Here is a 20396-nt window from a genome sequence, read left to right as displayed (position 1 = left end):
CACACCTTCTCCTGCTGCTGCCTTCAAGGCCAGGCTTCCTGTTTTCATTTTTGTCTGCTTCTCACAGGAGATACTGCGTGGTTTAGACATTCACCAAAGGAACATTTTACACTGACTGGGTGGGATCAGACCAGATGAAAGGCTGAGCTTTACCTTGGCATGCACATAGCAGATTACTAGAATCCTTTGTTGGATTTAAAGTTATGAAAATCATCTCTCTTTTCAAATGTTTACAGATAATGACTTCTATTCACACTGTGGTAACAAAACAACAGCCAGGAATAAAACATTCAAGATCTGGGAGATTCCAAAGACAGGAAAAGCACAACAGTTTCAGCACTCTTTTATCCCTTACACTCCTAACATTTTGTTTTTCTTTGTTTCTGTTGCCCAACAATGGCACCAAAACGTGATTGTCAGAACAGGTAACATCTGATGATATGTCTCAAGATGAATATTCTAGTAGAGAGGAAGAACATTTATACAGTCATGATAATTGATACAGCTCCCTATTATATCCTGAGATAAACAAACCCACTGAAGGATTATAACTTGGCATATCAAGAAAGCTTGTCGTAATTCATACTTAGGAACACAAAAAAGTATTATGGTATTTGAAACAGAAGAGCCTAAAAAACTCCACTTAAAAAGCTGCCAACAAAATGAACTCTGAAAGCCTTGTCTGAGATTCCCTTCTCCTGGAAACAAGATGCTGCTTATTATCCAGTCTGGTGTCACCATTAAAGAGGAGTGTAGGGGGAAGATGTGGGAGGTGCAGACATCCCTGCTAATATGGATTTTTCCCCCCACATGCTTTGTGTAACAGCAAACACAGAATTTACTGTACAGCAGCACAAACTCCCCATCCAAGGGTCCTTCCAGGGGAAGGTGGGATGCCTTAGCCTGCCACTCCACACATCTCCTGCAGATAAGAGAAAACAACACTCCCCAGGGCTGTCAGTTTAAAATCGTTCAGAAGCAGGGGAAAAAAAAAGATGAAGGGGAAAACCACTGACAGAACTACAGTCTAGACTTAAAATACTTCCAATTAGAAAGCTTTATTACCATTTTGAAGGAGACACATACCCCACACAGTCTATTATGCAGCCCCAGGAGGTTTACTCACATGAGTAAAGCCTATTTACATGGATGTAGGCTGGGAAGTGTTAGCCTTGGCTATCTGATACATCTGCAGCTCCTCAAGGCACTTCTGAGCAACATTTGGCCTCTGTCCCTCTCTTAGGCTGATATCACATAACAAACCTGACCTTCCAACTGTCCAGCTAACACATCTATTGCATTTCCCTTTGAAATCCTCATAACACAGAGGGTGCACCCATGACCTTCACCCAGCAGGAAGTGAACAACTCCCTGCAAGCACTGGAATCCTCTCCAAGCACAGCTTGGCCCCTTTGACACAGTGAGTGTGATTTTCTCACATAAATACATCCTCTGTGAAGCTCACTTTAGGAATCAGCCAGGCTTTGTATGTTGTAATGTGTCACAACTCCTATCAAGGGGAAATATGAAACAGATGTCATCAGAATGGGTAGACAGGGAGGTGAGGAAACACAGCCTCGTGTCAAAGTACACAACATCACCCTGGCTGGATTAGCATCCAGCACAGCTCCTCTTGCAGGGCTCCCAGTTCAGCTGCAGGGCAGGAGTGGTGTCAGTCAGCAGCAGGGCTGGGCAGAGGGCATCAGGAATCCTCACAGGCTCAGGATTCACCTGTGGGCAACCAAAAATCCCTGGTGCCTAGTTGGAGATTGTGGGGAAAACTTGGTGCAGCCTCTGCAGGACAAACAACCCCCTGACTGCCATCCAGTGAAACCTAAGCACAGCTCTGTCCTCTCTGCTTTATTCCATCTCCCAGGAGAGGCATGTGGGAAAAGGTCCAGTCCTGGCAGCTTTTATAGATAATAAAACTGTGAACACAAATGTTAAAAGGCACAAAAAACCCGTGTGTCAGAATCCTGCCTCTTCCTCACTGTACTTGACATCACTTATCCAATCTAGTGCAGCTTCCAGATACATTAGAGAGATTAAATTCCAACAAATTAATAATGATGGTGACACCTTCACTGTGTACCCAGTCAAATGAGAACTTGCTGCCTTTGGATGGCAATGAAATGTGTTCCAGCCCTAACAGCTGGAATATAACTCTGTTTTCCTACCAGCCATCTGGCATTCCAAAAGAGTATTCCAGCCACTTCTGGCTTCTGGCTATTCAGACAGAGCCTGGAGGTCACCAGGGCATCCTGATGCTCCCCTTGGCCAGGGGAGGGAGGAGAGGGGAGAGCAGGGGTGGCAGAGGTGGTTTTTTCACCCCTGATGGTGAGACAGCATTTTTGGAAAAATGTGTCCCAACCACACCATAAGTGAAGGAAGGAGTTGTGACCTACACAACAGCATCCGGCTAATCCTGAGCTGCATTTGTTCCAGATGGCAACCAACCCACTTAATCCAAGTTATTAACAACTGGCAGTGCTCAGTGCTGTCCTCACAAGGATTTATTTGGTGGTGGTTTTCCTCCTTTCTGGATAAAACAACACTGACTTCAAACACCTGTAATGGAAAAATCAGGAGTGCTGCTGTAAGACAAGCAGGTGCTGAGTGCCTGAACCCTGCAATCCCTGTGCCAGGGAACAAGGAATGCTCCTGCTAAGGACAGTCCCTTTCTGGGATGGCTCTGCTGCCCTGCCAGCTGCCTTCCCATCTCCAGAGAGCTGAAGCTCTGCAGTGAGCCAGGTCCTGTCATTTCAGCACAGCTGCTCCATGAGGCTGACCTAGATGGATCCAGATGTTGACTGCTCTAGACCTGAGCTATTTACTTAGGGCAGATTCTCATCCTTGGCATTTCCCATTACCTGGAGTTGCTCTGGACTGACAGTGGTGGAGTGGAGCCCAAAGCCAAGCCCTTTTTATAAAGCTACTGTCTGTGAAATTAGATTTATACCATTAAATCTAATCAAATTCATACTTTGTTTTGATTTAAGGATGAAAAGACAACACAACATGATATCTGAGACAGGATCCTGATCCCTACCTGGCTGTGCTTGTGGCTACACCAGGGCCAGATCAAAGTTAGGATGCTCAAATTAAAACAAAAATACACCACCAGCCAACACCGGGCCACTTTTAATGCAGCTTTTAAACTTTTGGGTTGAAACTGCAACTTTAAAAATAGTAAGCTATTAATCTTTCCCTTATTTTCTTGACTCCTATATATCTTCCCTGTCTCAGGCAGGTACCAGCTGCCATATTCCCATTCTTCACGCTCTGCACTCTGCAAAAAAAAAAAAGAGGCCCCTGCTGGCCAATTCTTGTTTAAAATTGTGCATAATTGATAGTGGCAAATCTACCCCAGCTGTGTCTAAAGCCTCTCCAGGGGCAAGAAAAACACTCTCTGTGACTGTCATTAACTACTAAATTAGCAAGTGCTCCTGGCAGTTTACAACGTACCACATCAGTCTGCTTTAAAAAAAAAAAAAAAAGAAGAATGTGAAGATCAGATGCCTGTGTGATCTCAAAGTTACAGCAAACTTTGCTGGCAGAACTTTGACAGAACCTCAGCTGAATCAGAGTGAAAGAGAACAGGAAGGAGAGAGTGAAAGAAAGAGGGGAAAAGACACAAAGTTTTCTTTTTTTGTCTGCCTTTTCCAGGCAGACAAATGGAAAATGTCAAATTCAAGGCTAGAAATAATTGTGCCTTTCATAAGGCAAAGAACATCTTACTCCATGTGCAGATATCAACAGTGTGACCTGATGCTGTGGCACAATTCCCCATAGAGAACAACTCTCCTGGAGGACTTTGTTCTGGCAATGCAATGGCCACAAGTGCTGTAATTGAAATATAAAGCTGAGAGAGAGGTGAGGCTGTTGAAGGGTAAGGATGCAGCAGCTCCCTAAGAAGCCAGAACAGGTAAATCCTTGTGTGATTTCTGCACAAACACAAGCTCCTCCCTTTGGTTCACAAAGCAGCCAAAGCAGGCAGGGAAGGAAATCACAGAGTTCTCACAAATGCATGGAAAAGCCTAGGGGGGCATCATGGACTGAACTGGCAGAGGGAAAAAGCCATCTCTAGAAACTGTCCTGAACTGGATAAACTTGAAGTCTTTCATTGCTAAAAGTGACCACATCATTTATAAAGTTTCCAAAAGTGCACAAAACTGTACAAATGGCTGGATTTTACAAGTCAGACAGGAGTGAGATGGCAGCTTGCTCAAGGTACAAAAAACCATCTGCATTGCAAAAAGGTCATTTCCTTGGGTAGCACCACTGAGTGATCACAACAAGATGACAAATAAAGTCCAACTTGACAGGTACAGGGAGGTTCAGAGGTGAATCCAAGGGCCTAATCCCAGATAAAACCCTGACCATCTTGGCTTTGTTGACTTTCTAGACGGAGATACTGACTTGGATCAATCAGTTCCCCCAAAGAATGTCCCTTTTTCCTATGGTATAAAGACACCTTGAACCCAAAACTTTGGCTAAGCCTCTCAGGCACTGTGGCCCAGGATCCCAGGCATGTTCTATTTCCACATTCTGCATCCCCAAATCCCCTCTGGAAAAGCAAAAGTTACACAGATCCCATCTACCTCCTCCCCAGCCCTGTTCAGGTTCACTGCAGCTCCAAACCAGGTGTTTTGCTCAGGGCTACCTAGAATACAAAGGCTCTGCTGAGGCTGCACCACTGACTGGACATGAATCACAGTTTATTCCCAACCCTAAATACTCCTCCTGCATGCCTCTGCAATGGATAAAATTATCCTTATCTCTTATTTATGGAAGGAGCTTTTGGGAGGTTTTATTCACTGATTCCTTTCAAACTCTGGGATATCTTCTGATGAAAGACACTTGATTCTATTTTGGGAAGTAATTTCACCCTCTAGGTTTTGCCCATAAGGGAAAACACTGCATAAACACTAAAACACAGGTTAATCAGCACGAGTGTTTTGCTCATTGAGCTCTTACAATGATTCATGGGATGACAAGCTACTTCCAGACACTGGATCTTTTCAAATGGATGCATTTCTGTCGAATAACTACAAAAGGCAGCTAAGTGGGGCACTATTCCCAGGACATGACTTCTGGCCAGGGGACTGAGATGCACAACATCCTTGGTGGCTGCAGATGTTCCTTCCCTTCACCAGCAGGGCAGAGTAATGACTCTGGTAGATGAGCTGGGCTTCACCATCCCAGACAGCCGAGGTGACAGTGTCCCTCCCCTGTCCCACCCCACCAGCCTGGTGGCTCAGCAGTGTCCTAGCTGGTGCCACAGCAGCTCACACAGGGGAATCAGGCTCTGCCTGCCTGTCTGACAGAACAATGGGCTGGGTCTGGAGCTGGGATCAAGCCAAGCAGCTCCATGGATTCCCAGCAGCACAGAACCCCAGGCCTTTGGGCAGCCAGAGCCCTTGCAGTGGTCTGCAGGACTCAGGGCTGTGTAAATGTTACAGAGCACAGTGAAAGGCACAGAGACACAGCAAATGTTTGGTAGGAGTGGCTTCAGTGCATTTTTAGAGCTTCTTTTGAGGAGGCAACATTAACTCTTTCTGTGTGCAATAAGTGGCTTGGATGCATTAATACCTCCATTCAAAACTGCTTTACATTTCTCCCCTCATTTCTATTCTTTGCCTCCTCCTTACTCTCAGCTGTTATTCCAGCATCTTTGCATTCCCCCTGGAGTTCATTCCAGCGGTGCTTTATGAATCACAGAATAAGATGGCAGCCAGCAGTGCTTTGCAGAAGTGTGGCTGGCATGATTTCTGCCCTGCACGAGGTTAATCAAACCCCTCCTCAGACAATCCACAGCCTCTGCAGCCCCAGAGGCCTGAGGTCAGGAAGCTGAGCCCTCTTCCCCAAATGATTCCCCCTTTCCTCAGATCCCTGCAACCCTGCCCTGCTGTAATTAGATTCTTGCAAAGCAAATCTGGAGTGGAGAAACAACTCCAGGGTTGAGCACCAGCAAACTCATCTCAGGTCTGACGCCTTTGCTACCTGTCTGCAGCTTTGCTCCTGCACCTCCTGCTCCTAACAAGGAAAGCCATCCTTTTCCTCCTTATTAAATAAAGGGAATCAAATTTAGAGTAAATGATGCTTAACCCCCACCCCCAACATTTAAACACCAACTTTTGTCGTTAGCCAGATATTTGGTATGTAAAAATAAATAAAAGAACTGACGCCAAGAAAGTGTACGATTTGGGGGCAAGGGGAGGGAATAAAAGAATGGATTATAATGTGTCATTTTATATATATGTCAAAGGAAACCAATTTCATAATAGGGAATAAAAATTCCCTGTTTAAATACTGTCAAATAAATCCTCAAATGTAATAGGGTTCACTTCTGGGGAAAGGAAAACTAAATCTGATTAAATATTAATGCAGCGTAGTATTAATTAAGAGAGAAAAAAGTCCATCAAGAGAACCCCAATATGTTTACTGTGTCCCCAGGAAGCTGGAAAATTTCACAATCAAGTGTGTAAATGTTCTAAAAAAGGGTCCTGAATATTTTATGAATATTTGTCATAAAACAGAAATAATAACCACTGTGCAGAGCTATTAGAATTAATATTTATGCTGCCCGCCATGAAATATTCATGGGGACAGAGAAAGGGGGGCCCGTAAGACAAGAATTAATTTACATTGGGCTTGGTTTACCCGCTGGCTTGATGTTTAAAGACGGCTTGACAAGGCTCCATATGAATCCGTCAGTCACTTGCAGCGGTAGGTGGGGTGAAGGCAGGGGGAGGCATGGGGGGGGAGTGGGTCCAGGCTGCTGACAGCTCACAGATTGAGTTTCTGACAGCCCTTAAAAAAATCTAAACGGCCCCCCACCTTTTTTTCCTTCTTCCATTGCCCAAGGCGCTCTGTACTGCCACCGTTCATCCGATCTCCCCTTCCATCTGCTGAAATTAAGGAATTAATGAGCGCTATACACTTTACAGCAGGCCCCAGGAATGTTTACTGGTGATTAAATTATAATGCAGCCGAGCTGTATAATTCATGAACCAATTAAAGGAAGTGTTAGTTGATTTGATGGGATGAGGACGTACAAAAAGCATTTAACTAATAGGGAACCGTGGGCTGCCGGGCGCTTTGGCTTTCTCGGATTACGCGGCTAATTGCTCTGCTTTATAGGGCTGTCACAGATAGCCATACATATTTCATTGTTCTCAAATACTTCAATTGTTTGCTTTCGTGTTGCTGCTGTAATATGTAGAAGCCCAGCCAAACTTCAGTGTAGTTAAAGCACTACTCTGCAAAAGCAGGTTGCTCTGGGAGGAGGGAGGGACGAGAGGGGCACGAGGAGCAGGCTGGCTGGAAAGGAGTAACTTAAAGCCTCAGAGTTAAATGTCACTCAGCAATTACATGATTAAAAGGTGCAACATATGATAGTCTTTTGTTGTACAACTTTTTGGACACTAATATTCTATGCTGACTTCACCGCAGAGAAAATATTGGTGCGCTGAGCTGCTTTTTGCTTTTTGAATACTGAGGAGCAAGTGAAGAAGGTGGAGAGGGAAGAATATTTGAAAACAAAAAACCCCAGCAAGGAAGAGCTAGATTGCTGTGGTTATCAAGAACAACACACTGTGTTTAAACTTCCATGGTTTGATATTCTAAAACACATGAGAGATGAAGGAGGTTGATTTCCCATCCGGGAGAAATGCTCAGTGTCTAATTCAGAGAGCTGCTGAGTCGTGCGAGCTCCTCATCCCAACAACTCCGGTTTGTTGCACAAGGAATGGGGGAATTTGCCATTCCTGCTGTTTCACAAAGCACTCCCCCCACAGCTGACAGGCCACAGGATTTGATGAAACAGATTCTCTGGATTTGAAGGGGCCTATCAGTCAAGCTACTCCTCAGTCAAAAAAGGCAGAAATCCTCCAGCAGCCCATAGCCAGAAGTGGTGCTGAAGAATTTAGCTACCATCAGACAAACATCACACACAGGCACTGTTTTGTGCTTAGACCCTGAAATCCACGGAGTAAACAACAAACTGGGTAAATATTGGATTTCTGTGGCTGAGAGATGAAGACTGAAGTCCTCCATGTGTCCTGACAAGGTGGATTGTCACCCACCTGAGGGACACTACGGGAAACCCTGACCTGTCTAATTTGGAGTTTTACATTTCAAAGTGTTGTACAAACACCAACTCAGCAACTTCCAAGATAAGTTATTATGGAAAGTTTATAATCTGGCTCATCCCTTTCCTTGTATCTGTTCCCTCCAGGATTTGGTTTTGGGAAGCAATCCCTGCAGAGTGCCCTCCACTAGAAAAGCAGGATGTCTTTGCAAGCCAGTGCAGGTGTTCAGCAGGGAGGCAACAGACCTACATTCAGTGGATACTCACATTTTTCTAAAAAGCAGAGCAAACCTAAGCAGCCTCAGAGAAAAGTAGCTGAACATCCCATTTGCCAGGGCAGCGATGAGATTAGCAGGCTTGAGGCAGTCTGGGTGAAAAAAAAAATGTTGGGGTACTAAAGAAAAAGTATTTCTAATAGATTGACCCTGATAAAAAAGATAGCATTAAAAAAATTAATTCCCTTTATTCAGAACTACCATATATTGATAGTTTCCCCCCAGCTTCTGGGTTAAGTAATATAAAACTTTGGCTTAAGACATTAGTTTAATAGGTAGGCTCTGAAATAAGGGATAATGACACCAGCCACACAGCAGGAAAACTTGTCATCAACCCACTGGGAGGCTGAGTAAAATGGAAATTGGATTGCCTGCTCTAGAAAACAGAAAGGTTAAATTGTCTGGGAGATAAAGTTGATCCCAAACTCACCTAAGTGGGCAGTGCCTCGGCTCTGAAATCTGACTTTCCAGATAATGATCGGGACAGTTCTACACATAACAAGTGATCTTGGGAGGCTTTGAACTACTCATTGCATGATTAAATACACCTGCAATTTGGTAAAACCCATTAAATCCCATTTCTGACATTCAGCACCCAGGACAGCAACAAGGAGTGTTCATTAATAACCAAAAAAGTGTTTGTACAGAAAAACTGAGCTCAGAGTGTCCCAGGAACAGAGTGGGCATTACATGGGAGAAAAGCAGAGGTGAGAGGAGGCTCAGGAATCACTCTGTGCCACTGAATGCTAACAGGAAACATCAGAACTTGGCAATGTCAAGGAATCAGAGGCACTGCAGAAAGTATTTTCTTTGTGTCTTTTGAAGTGCCCTGGATACAATCAATCACACAGAAAAAAAAACTCCCATATTTTGGTTCAGTGTGGAAAGGGCTATTTGCATTTCAATATGTTCAACTTATCCTGCCAATAAAAATATGGAATCATGAAGAAGAGATCAGGCCACTGGAGTGAAAAACAAGAGATGACATCCTGCAGACCTTTCAGATAAAACAACTTCTTGTTTGTACCATTTCTGTTGACGTCCCAATATTTCTGAATGATTGGGTTTTCAAATGAGATCAGTCAGCATGCAAATGAGGAAACAGGATCAAGACATCTCCCATATCTGATTGGGTAGAGAAATTATCAAAAGACCCTTTTTTCATATCAAATTTCCATCACAAAAGGTCAAACTTTCAACTCCCATTACTTTTGCTAACTGCATTTCACTGTGCCTGCCAGCTCATTGCTGCTGCTGTTTTCAGAGGAAAAACAGAGAAGTAACAAACGATTCCATCTTCCCCCACATCTGTCACACAGGATGGACAAACACTTTTTAATCTTACACAATTTTTCTCCACAGCCCTCAGAATCCTTGCAGCCAAAACATCCCTTCTAACCTGATTAGCTATTCCTAGGTTGTTTTTATTATTTTTTTTTTCTTACAGGTTCTTTTCTTATTTTCCAGCCCACAGACTGACAGAGCACCAGCTGCGTTGCCAGAATGTTTTGTTCTACAATTTGGCCATTTAAAACACTTTTTGATGTGTGCTTTCCTAAAATATATGTCCCTGTGTTGTCTGGCTGGACTGATGCCTAAAGACACAAGGAATGGATGTTCCAGAAATGGTCCAAACTCCAAGGCTTTGCTCACAACCCTCAGCTCACACAGACTCAGAGGAGTAGCTCAGCACCCTGAGGTGCCATCCTCTGCTTTTCAGGTTTAAAGCTGAATTTTGAACAGCAGGGATAGCAAGTGGGGCGAGCATGAGAAAAATGAATTCATTAGTAAATTTGCAGGACTCGATGTATTTGTTGCTTCTGGTCCCATAAAAATCCCCCCTCAACATTATTATCATTGCAACATATATAACCCATCAGATCAGTACCTAGAGATTTCTGCTATTCTGATTTTCTCTGTTGTTCTTATTACCCAACAACTAAATGCTTCACAAAGCCATTTCCAACAGAAATATTTATGTTCCCAAATGTTTATTGGCCCCTCTGTCATGATCAAGCTTTTATGAGCACTCTATACAGAACTCTGAATTAAATACATAATTCCTGCTCTATCATATCTTGGCTCAGTGCTGTGTTTGTCTATTTTACACAGCCAGGCATGGTGGTGAACCACAGAACACCTTACAGAAAATCTAATTTATATGGTAAAGATATTTCTATCCACACTGACTGTGTGGGCTGATTACAGAAAGCTAATGAGGACGAGGAGGATGGAGGGTTTAAATTCCATTAAAGGCTTTTATTCACTGTGCTGGTTTTCCTGAACAACCTCTTGCAGTGATTTCCTCACAACCAGAGGCTCTGAACCATCACAGGCTGCAAGGAGATGGAGGGAATGTTACAGAAATGCTTCTCCCAGGCTTGTTCCACACCACACAGGTGCCACACCAGCTCAGCTACTGAATCATCAGCCCTCAATCCCTTGGAATTTGCTCTTCCTGGAGCTCTGAGCCAGGACCAGTGAACAGCTCAGACCAGGAGCTGATTTTCCAGATTACTTCCTTCATCTCTGATTCTTCATTTTCTTTCTCTTCTGCTGTTGACCAGAAGTGCCTTTAGTGATTTGCCAATGTCTCTCTGTAGCCACCAAACTGAAATTTTGGCCTCTCTGCCAATATGAGATCAATGCTCTCAGCTCCTTGGTGCCCAACAAATGCAGAATACTGGGAGACTTGGTGCATGTGAGTTTTTGGGAATGGCTGCAGCTGTGCCAGGGCAGGTTTAGGTTGGAATTAGGAAAACTTCTTCCCCCAGAAGGCGTTTGGGCACTCAACAGGCTCCCAGGGAATGGGCACAGCCCCAGAGCTCCAGAAGCACTGGCACAAAAGGGGACATGGTGGGATTTTTGGGGTGTCTGTGCAGTGCCAGGAGTTGGACTGGATGATCCTTGTGGGTCCCTTCCAACTCAGGATATTGTGTGATTCCATAAAAATAACGGTGAACATATTTTATCTATAAGTCTCTGCTCTACACAAGTCTGTTAGTATTGGAACTTAATCACCAGGCCACTTAAATGGATAAAAAGTCATTATCTGAAAGGTTAAAATCTGTAGTGTTCTCTTTTTTTCCTGAGACAAGTCTGGTCAAAGGTATTTTGAGGATGAACAGAGGATTTTAGTCACTAGGTAAGGTCTGGAGCTCACGGGATTTAATAATAAGCTCTTCAGAGTAGATGAAGAAAATATAAAAGATCTGCTGACTAGAAACTGTATTTGACATTCAGATATATTCATGACTGAGGTGTGGGATTCTAATGATGAGTAACTGCAGAGTAAGTTATTCACTCTTGGATTGATTGCACAACTTTTAAACAGAGTGATTTTTTCCTCCAAAAGATACTCTAGTTCAAACAAGACTCTGTCTGAATCTGTTGTGAATTAAAATGTGTTTGGAATTAAACAGACAGAATCTGACATTTAACAAAAAAGAAAAAGATGGATTTTTCTTCTTAGAACTGTCTTAAATAAAGACTTCTGTTCCTTAAAAGGCCTAACCACTTTGCATAACTGTTTGTAGCCAGAAATAAAGTGAAGGGAAGGGCACTCACCTCCACCTGCAGCTTACACATTGCAGGAAAATGCGAAAAAAGATGAATGTTTATGTTATTTCCTTGCTAATACAACACAGAATCCTGCCTAACACCAAAGTGAAAACCACTTTTTACAAAATCTAACCCTCTGGTTCTTCTGAGGGCAGAACTTCCAGGCTGCACAACAATTAAGGATTTTCCAAATGCACAGTTCAGACAACACTACAGACTTTGTTCACACAAATCCACAAATATTAGCCCTTTGCAGAAGGTTTGCTAAGGGCAGGGAGGAAACCAGAACAGGTTTTCTTGTTGGCTTCCAGGAAAGAGCTTACACTGCCATTACCATAAATCACCCCAGAATATCCCCAGTGATAGAGCACCTTTCATTAAAAAAAAAACACTGCAGCTCCTTTCAGAAGCACTGCCACTTACCATTTCTTGGAGGTAATCAGATAGCCGTTAATTAATAAACCTGTCAGGTGAATCATCCTGCTCTGGTCATCATTATCCATTCTGTAACAGAATCCTGCTCTCACCACTGCTATCCACCCCATAGCTTCCAGCTCAATTAACTTAATGCTATGCAAATGAGAGGCTCTCCTCATCATTAGCTTATAGCCCACAAATGTTAATAACATAATTGGGCCTTCAACAGGGTAATTAGACACGATTTCTTCCATTAGTCTTACAAGGCTAATTATTGTTGATAGGAGAGAGGGGATGAGTCCCAGTGCTGCATGCAAAGAGGGGCATCTGGTTAAAGCAAATATAGACAAAACATCAACAAGGTAAAACAACAGTTGAGATCTCGAGCAGGGTCAGGTAGGGGTGGAGGGAAGGAAGACACCATCAGGAGAAACTTAGGAACAGCTGGAGAAATTCTCTGCAAGACAAGAACTAAACCCAAATATCCAGCCTGATGTTGGAGCTCTCCTGTCCTTAGCAGTGAAATAATGTGATGCTCAATAAACCCAAGGAAGCTCCTCTCAAGCTTTTGCAGACAGGACAGTTGGGAAGCTGTGCTGATCAAAATTCCCAGGTTTGAGATGCAAAAGTGCAGCCATAGAGGAGACCTTAGGAACTGAATTAGTTCCTCCATTTCCCAGGTTGTTATGTCTAACCTTCTCTCCTGCTTGGCTGTGTTTGATTGCAAGGTTTTTCTGAGGAACAGCTACTTGCTGTAAGAACTACAGGAAATGGCCTCAAGTTGAGCCAAAGGAAGTTTAGATAGATAGTAGGAAAAAAAATATGGCAAGTTCTCCATACCCACCACCACTTAGCTTTGACAGTTCAGTGTCTTAGTGCAAAGTGTTTGAAAATAAAGTCAATCTGAAGAGTTCACAGGACTCAAAGGGTGGAGAAAACACATTATTTCTTCATTTGTATCTGTTTAACTTTGGGGCACATTCATGGCCAATATGAATCCTTTGATTTCACTGCATGTGTGTGAGGAGGAACTTTTCCTATAGACTTGTGCTAAAAATCAGCTTAAATTAAGTCCACTGAAGTTGCAGCTTTTACTAAAAGGTTCAATGAATCCATTACTCTTTTAGCCCACTGTACTTTGACCTTTGGTCAGTGTCTCAAAAGAACAGAATTGTTCACTCAGTGAATATCAGTGGGATATTAATCAGCATTCCTGTCAAGAGAATATTAGACCACAGTTTTTTAAGAATTATTTCTATCAAAACATGACAGTGTCCCTCTGAGCTAAGAGCTACAGCACCTGTTAGAAAAGGGTAATGTTCAAAAGCCTCTGTGGAACAGAAAAAAGTCTTTCACAAAGTGTGCTTCAAGCCTTTAAAAGGACAGTATTCTGTAATATGGAATTTTGTAAACATAATGAATTTAGGGACAGAAAATATGATCCTTGCACTGCATAAAAGCCCTGGGTCACCACTTACACCTGAGCCAAAGGAAACCCATTGAAGTGATAGTGATTAATACATTTATGTGACTGCAGGTGATCCAAGCCCATAGAATTAGATCCAGTGCATCTGTCAGACACTCAGGGATCATCCCTACATCTTCCCTGCAGAGCAAACCATGGCAGGATTCAGTTCCCCTCTCTTAAATTGCCCTGCGCTTACTAAATTTACTTACTAGAAAATTCTGAGCAAATATCTTGTTCCAAGGCAAACAGCAGTAAATCCACTCATGTTTTAATGAAGATTACACTTTCTAATCCTCATGGTAATGACAAACCAGGCTCCATTCAATACGCAATATTACTTGTCAGTTTTAATCACCAAAACTGTGTTGTATTTGCTACAGACTGATGCACTTGTCTCCCCAGATCTTCAGCCTGGAGAATCCAAGCAAAAGCAGCACAATGCTGATGGTTTTCTGGATGAGCCAGTTCTGCCACACCAGCCCTGAGTAAAGCCTAAATCTGGGATTAGTCCCAAATCCAAAGAGATCAATAAATCAGAGCATGGCTGGCACAATCCTGTCTGTGTTTTCACCCCAGAAATCCTGAATTCCAGTAATTACAGAGTTCATAAACTCAGTTTTAACTTGTACAAGATGTAAGGGTGATCTTACTGCATTTCCTCAGAAGAATATTCAGCCAAATTTTGCTACCACACTACTGAAGTAATCAGTGAGATATTAGCATGACGGGTGATGCTGGACAGCACTGGCCAGCCCTGCTTTCCCCTTGTGCTTCCTCAGACACTAAATACCTTCATTTACAGTTCTCACACGTGCAAAACTCTCTTTAGTTTTGCCTCTATGTGTTCTCTTATCCAATGCAAAATACATGCATTGGTAAATTAAATTAAAATGCTGCCACGCCTTTAAATATAAAGATTTCCTCCCTCATTTATTTTTCAAAAGTTTTTCTGGTTCTAGGCAGATCTCAAAACCAGCATCTTCATTACAAAAAGCTCCTAAATGCTACAAAATCAGCCTTGCATGTACATAGCTCTTATTTGTGTGTGAACTCCTCAGTTAATTAAGGTGAAATTTTGAAAATGACTGCTTTAGACCATGCAGAAATAGTCCAAATTGACAAAGCCCATTTACCCTGTGAGACCAATCAGCGCAAAGAAATGCACTGATGGTGCATGACTGTGCAGCCACAGCTTTTCCTACATCCCCACGGTGGCAGAATTGTTGGTTCAAAGGGAATTCTGCACCAGAGAGCCTGGAGAAGAGCTGCAGGATGAGCTGCAGGATGAGCCCTCAGGCAGTGCCACAGCACTCACTGCACCTCCAGCACTGCTGGATCCCAGCCCAGAGTCATCCTGGAGAGCAAGAGGGATGGAGATCAAACTGGGAGACCTGAGGGGAGCAGGAGAGCTCTTGGGGATGCTCCAAAATGGGTGAATAAAAGCTTAAGCAGAGAGAAAGCACAGGGGAAACACACAGGTTAGGCTTGGCTGCTGTTTAAATGATAACACTTTGATTTCCATGCCTGTTTCACTTCATTCCTTAAACCAAAGTCATGTCTTAGCTGAATGCCCTGAACAACCTTTATAGTAGAAATTGGTATCAGGAAGTTGTCATTGGACTGAGACATGACTGGTTTGCTTTGCCTTGTCTAAAACTTGCTACCAGTGCCAAAGACATCAAAAGCAGCCCAGACTCTGCTGCTTTTACAGATTTTTCCTGCTCCAGTTTGGTGTTGAGTTCAGAAAAGCAGCCTTGATGTTGATGGCAACCTCCAGGAAAAATGGTTCCAACAGAAAGGCAACCAGGATGGAAAATCTTCAGGTTTCCTAATGTTTCTTCATTTGTGAGAGATAGTTACTGCAGAAAAACCTCCCTCCTTTCAGCAGCAAAATAATGAAAGGGTTGTGCATGTGGCTTTGGGTCCTCAAAAATAACAATAAATAGAAAAATACTGACTTAGAAGTAGAACCTTTTCTTCTTTCTCTTCCTGGAGACTTTGGAAGCTTGCTGAGATCAGAGCACTCCTTAATTGCTGCAGCCAGGATTTCACCACACAAACTCCAGCCATCAAAAGGAGCTTGTATGAGATGAGGTAGCTTCTAAAAATAATCCCTGCCTCCCACAACTGAAGCCAAATATACCTCCTAGTCTTGCTGGAGCAGAATCAGCTTGTGACAGCAAATGCAGCATCCTACAGAAAGCCCATGGAAGGATTTAAAAACTGCATTTGATGTTTTGCTATTGCTGGCTCAAGATGCATATTAATGCTTTTCCCCAGGAGAGAAAGGCTCTTCTGGGACCAATATAGGTCAGGCAGAATGTGCAGCAGAAGTGACATAATCTTTTTATTGTAATCATCCAATTTTCTGTCTATTGGATTATTTAAGAGCAAGAGCTTCTATTCAGATTAGTGCTGGGAGGGAGGAGAGAGCACAGTCTGCTGAGGAGGAGGAGGAGGATGGAGAATAAGGATTCCCCACCAATGGCTCAACCTCAGAAATCTGAATAAGCAGTTGTTTCCATTGGGTTTGTGTGGATAAAAGAGGAGTGGGTGAGGTTTTGCATTATATGTAACCCCTGGGAGTGCAGAACAGAGGGAATGAGTGATTTTTGGATATATTTTGCCCATTTTGCCCAGTGATGCCTCTGGCACTGGAGGCAGATCAGGAAACAAAGGTAAAGGAGTTAATCACAATCTTGTCAATGAGCAGGATAAGTCTCCAACCACTTGCATCAAGAGATAACACAATCACTGATCATTTTTCTGTTGTTGTTTTTTTTTTCCCTGAAAATGAGGAGAAAATAAGATATAATTACAACATTTCTTCTTTGCTACACATCAGATTTTTGTGTGCCATCAACTACCACATCTGTTATAAATACACAATATCCATCATTCAAATTAGGTCAAAGTTTTAAAAAAATGCTCAGTAAGATTTTTTCCATGTCAGAATAATTCAATCACTATCATGTTTCCTTGTTGCAACTATTTTGGGATTCAGCTTGTTCCTTGATAGGGATTTAATTAAGTCATTTACATGTAATTTCCAAATATGTAGCTCTTACAAAAGGCAGCAAAGACATGGAAAGGCAAAAAGGAACCTGAAGGCAGCCAATCTTTAACCAAAATATTTCTGATATCAAACTGAATCTGAGGAATACATATTCAGTGATAAGTATTCCAGTCCATGTCTGGTAAACTCTCAGATAATGGCAGCATGGTGAGGTCACTGGGGTTCTATTAGCTCAATTAATGAGGAGTAAGGTAAGGCTAACACCCAGCTCTTCAAACGGCTCAAAAATAGAGCTGATAGTAATGGAGTTATTAACCTTCGCCAGCCATTGAATTTTGCTGCTGATTCAAACTCCATTTCCTAGTTCAGGCCTCCATTAATAGGCTGTTTATTATCCCTAATCCACATTGGGATCAGCTGCAGAAATATGAAAGCCTCATGTAAAGACCAAATAGTTAAAAAGAAAAAAAAAAAAAATCTTTTTTTTTTTCCCATTCTGATTTCTCCCTTTTCAACATATTCACAGGTTCTACCTTAGAAATTAGGAACTTCATTATCCTAAACTGTTTGAATACATGTTCTCAGCAGCGTGATGAAAAAGAAGCTTGAAATAAATCGTGTAAAAAGATGACATAATTGGGAACACAGCCACATCATTTTGAAGACCAAATAAAACCCTGCTGGAAAACTTGCACTGGAGAAGCTGTTGCTGTTTATTTTCTCTCCTGGGAAAGAAACAACTCTAATTTTGGAAAATTAAAAAAATTTAGAGATCAAGGTATTGAAGGTGTTAAAGGTATTGGGTATTAAAAGTCAAGGAAAAAGGGTGATTAGAAGTGTCCAGAGGATCCTCTGGCTCAGGGAATCCTTCAACTTCTGATTGCCTTAAGCTGGTCTGGACCCAGCAGAGGAATGATCAGGAAGCAGCTGAAGGTGACAGCCAGAGATTCACAACACTGCTGCTGCTGAACCTTGCTTTAACTCCCATTTTGGGAGAGAGCAAAAACCATACAAAATATTTGGGTGGATGTCAAATAGAGTGTTCAGCAGAACCACCCATGGCTATGCCATACATTTCTTATTGTTGCTTGAGCATGAACAATTAAAAAAAGCTAAAATCCCCATTGACACTCATTTGGGTGAAGAACTGCAGTCAGTCCTTGGTGGGAGTTGTTTGGAGCTTCAGAAAGCACCCTGTGATGGTGTGTGGATTCCCTTCACCTCAGCCCTAAGTGGTTAATGGTGTCTTTCACTCCCCAGCTGGGAGCCCTTTAATAGATTCAGCTCCTGATTTGCCCTAAAGCTGCCCCAGTTCAATGCCAGCAGGATCTGTCCACTTAGGCACAGGAGGAACACAGCCAGCAGCTCCTGCCTTCTCTGGGCTCAGCAAGAGCATTTTTTTGGGTTTGCAGGTTTTCCTGTGCCAGTTCACCAGCAAATCCTCACCCTACCACAAATTCTAATTTAAAGAAACCCCTTTTTCAGTGGAAATTGAATTATTTTCCTTTTTTTGTTCCAGAGTAGTTCTTCAGATGCAGTAGCTGATGCTGTATGAGGTTTGTTTTTTTTTACTATTACATTTTAACAAACTTTATAGCCCATTTTGTTTGTTTTCAAATAACTTTATTTTCCTTCTTTTCTGTCATCAATTACTAGGTTTGTTTTTCTTTCTATAAGATGGAGGAGTCAGGAGACTGATCCTGCTCAATGCTGTATAATTTAGTATTATGTGTAGTAGCTTTATGAGGTGGGAGTCAGATAAAACATAGTATTTGAACACTAACCATTTATTAGCTCTAAGGAATAGATTTGTGACTTGACAAGCAGACAATAACTCTGTGTTCTGATCAGCCAAAGAGGTCTACTCTGAGTTCAAAAACCAGAGTAACATTCTCTTTCACCAATAATTTTGTTTACTGATGTGACTAGATTTTAATAATAAACTTGATATATATGTAAATTTATTTTAATCTAATTTCATCAACAGAGCCCTCCTAAAAATGAGACTTTGTAGATTGCTCTGTGTCTGATTTATAGATTTCTGCATCCTATTCCCAGATTGATTTCGAGGCTATAATTCTATCAGATTTTTTCTCCTGATGTCAGAAACACCACCTCTGCAGATAGTGTTTTATAACTAGCATCACAACTGAAACTGAATTACTGCCCTGCTATCCTATGCTGCAATATGTCCTTTTGTTTATAATCACCCTCTCTCCCTTACATCCCTACCACTTCAGCTTCATGGAAAAGATCAGCTCCAAGATCAATCAGGGAGCTCGATGTCTATTTTTGTCCCTCACCCTGTATAAAACAGAAGGGACCAAATTCTTCACTCAGATGTGAATGTGCAGAGCTCTTTCAAGGGAAGGGAGGCTGAGCAAATGGATCAGTGCTGAATTGCCACCCATCCAATTTGGTAATGAGCTGCTGTTGCTGCCTTGATGAGGTCTCAGTGCTGTGGAGGAGCACAGGGCACACTCGAGTATTCACACTGATCTGGGGGACTCTGACTGTTCAGGGATTCTGCACCTTCCTGCTCCATGCACAAGAAGAATAATCTGGGGGAAATGATGTTTAGCTGAGTCCAGCACAAGTTTTGAGATTCTTTCCCTGTTTTTTTTTTTCATGGAATGGATTCCTGTTTGAGATGAACGTCGTTTGACTTTGGATAAACAGTTATAAATAAAGCTGTTCTTACACACTTCCCTTCTCAGACCTTGATGGATGACAGGACTGCCAGCTCCCTCCCTCTGCACTCCCTTCTACTCTCTCTCCAGCTCAACCTCACCCTTTTCCATCCTTCCCCTATCCCTGCACAGGAGGGGATCTAGGGCAGCTACACAGGAAGAGTCACTTTGCCAAATTAAACCTTGATGTGGGTAATTCACCTTTCCCACCAGCACTGTTTAGATCAGAACATCTTCCTTGAAGCATCAAGACAACAAATTTCCAATGCATGCCTTTAGGATGTCCACTGTGCTGGGCAGTGGGATGGACAGACCCAGGAAACTCTGGGAAATGAATGGAAAAGCCTCTCAGCTTTTGATGAGTGCACCAGCACTTTAAATCCTCACCACCTTTGGACCAGCTGATGAAAAGTAACTCTATTTTATTTGCTTGGCGCTCGTAACAGTTCTCTTTGGATGCTGCTGTCTCTCATATTACATTTCTGAACAATTCATTATAGCTCAAATAAAATGTAATTCTCATGTTGTTTTTAATTATTTCACAAAACCCAAAAGTCTCATAATGAGCTCCTTGCAATAGCAATATATTTCCACGGCATTATGTCAATGCTGAAGAAAGAAGATGTAGATCCCCCCTCCTGCTGCAAATAAAATACATCTCCTCATATAATCCAAACTGTAATCCATTTCTTATGGTTTGGCTTTAGAGGCAACTCAAACAAATAACCAGAACAACAAACCTCTTCTCTCTCCCACAGTTTGGCCATCTGGAGCATTTCTCAGGCCAGGGCTCTATTTCCTACTCTCCAGGAGCAACACCCCTTTCCTCACCAAGGAAACCACAAAATAAGATGCAACAGCACAAACAATGCCCATA

The 20396-nt window shown here is 42.4% G+C and overlaps 1 protein-coding gene across 15 annotated transcripts in view; it reads right to left on the bottom strand.

The window, feature by feature from the left end:
• AK8 (adenylate kinase 8) overlaps nt 1–20396 on the bottom strand; it is a 67766-nt gene that overhangs the window by 9808 nt on the left and 37562 nt on the right. For 8 of the 15 annotated variants that reach the window (XM_085076934.1, XM_085076937.1, XM_085076933.1 and 5 more), the window contains one exon: nt 6841–6911. The exons of the other annotated variants lie outside the window; for them this stretch is intronic. In XM_085076934.1, the coding sequence (XP_084933060.1) occupies nt 6841–6911 (71 nt within the window). The remainder of the gene's footprint in view (nt 1–6840; nt 6912–20396) is intronic. 15 annotated transcript variants of the gene reach the window in all.

The sequence above is a fragment of the Lichenostomus cassidix genome, chromosome 17, assembly GCF_008360975.1.
Source record: "Lichenostomus cassidix isolate B80296 chromosome 17, HeHo_3.0, whole genome shotgun sequence".
Classification (NCBI taxonomy): domain Eukaryota; kingdom Metazoa; phylum Chordata; class Aves; order Passeriformes; family Meliphagidae; genus Lichenostomus; species Lichenostomus cassidix.
The sequence above is the reverse complement of the archived record's forward strand: the minus strand, read 5'-3'. Positions and strand labels throughout refer to the sequence as shown.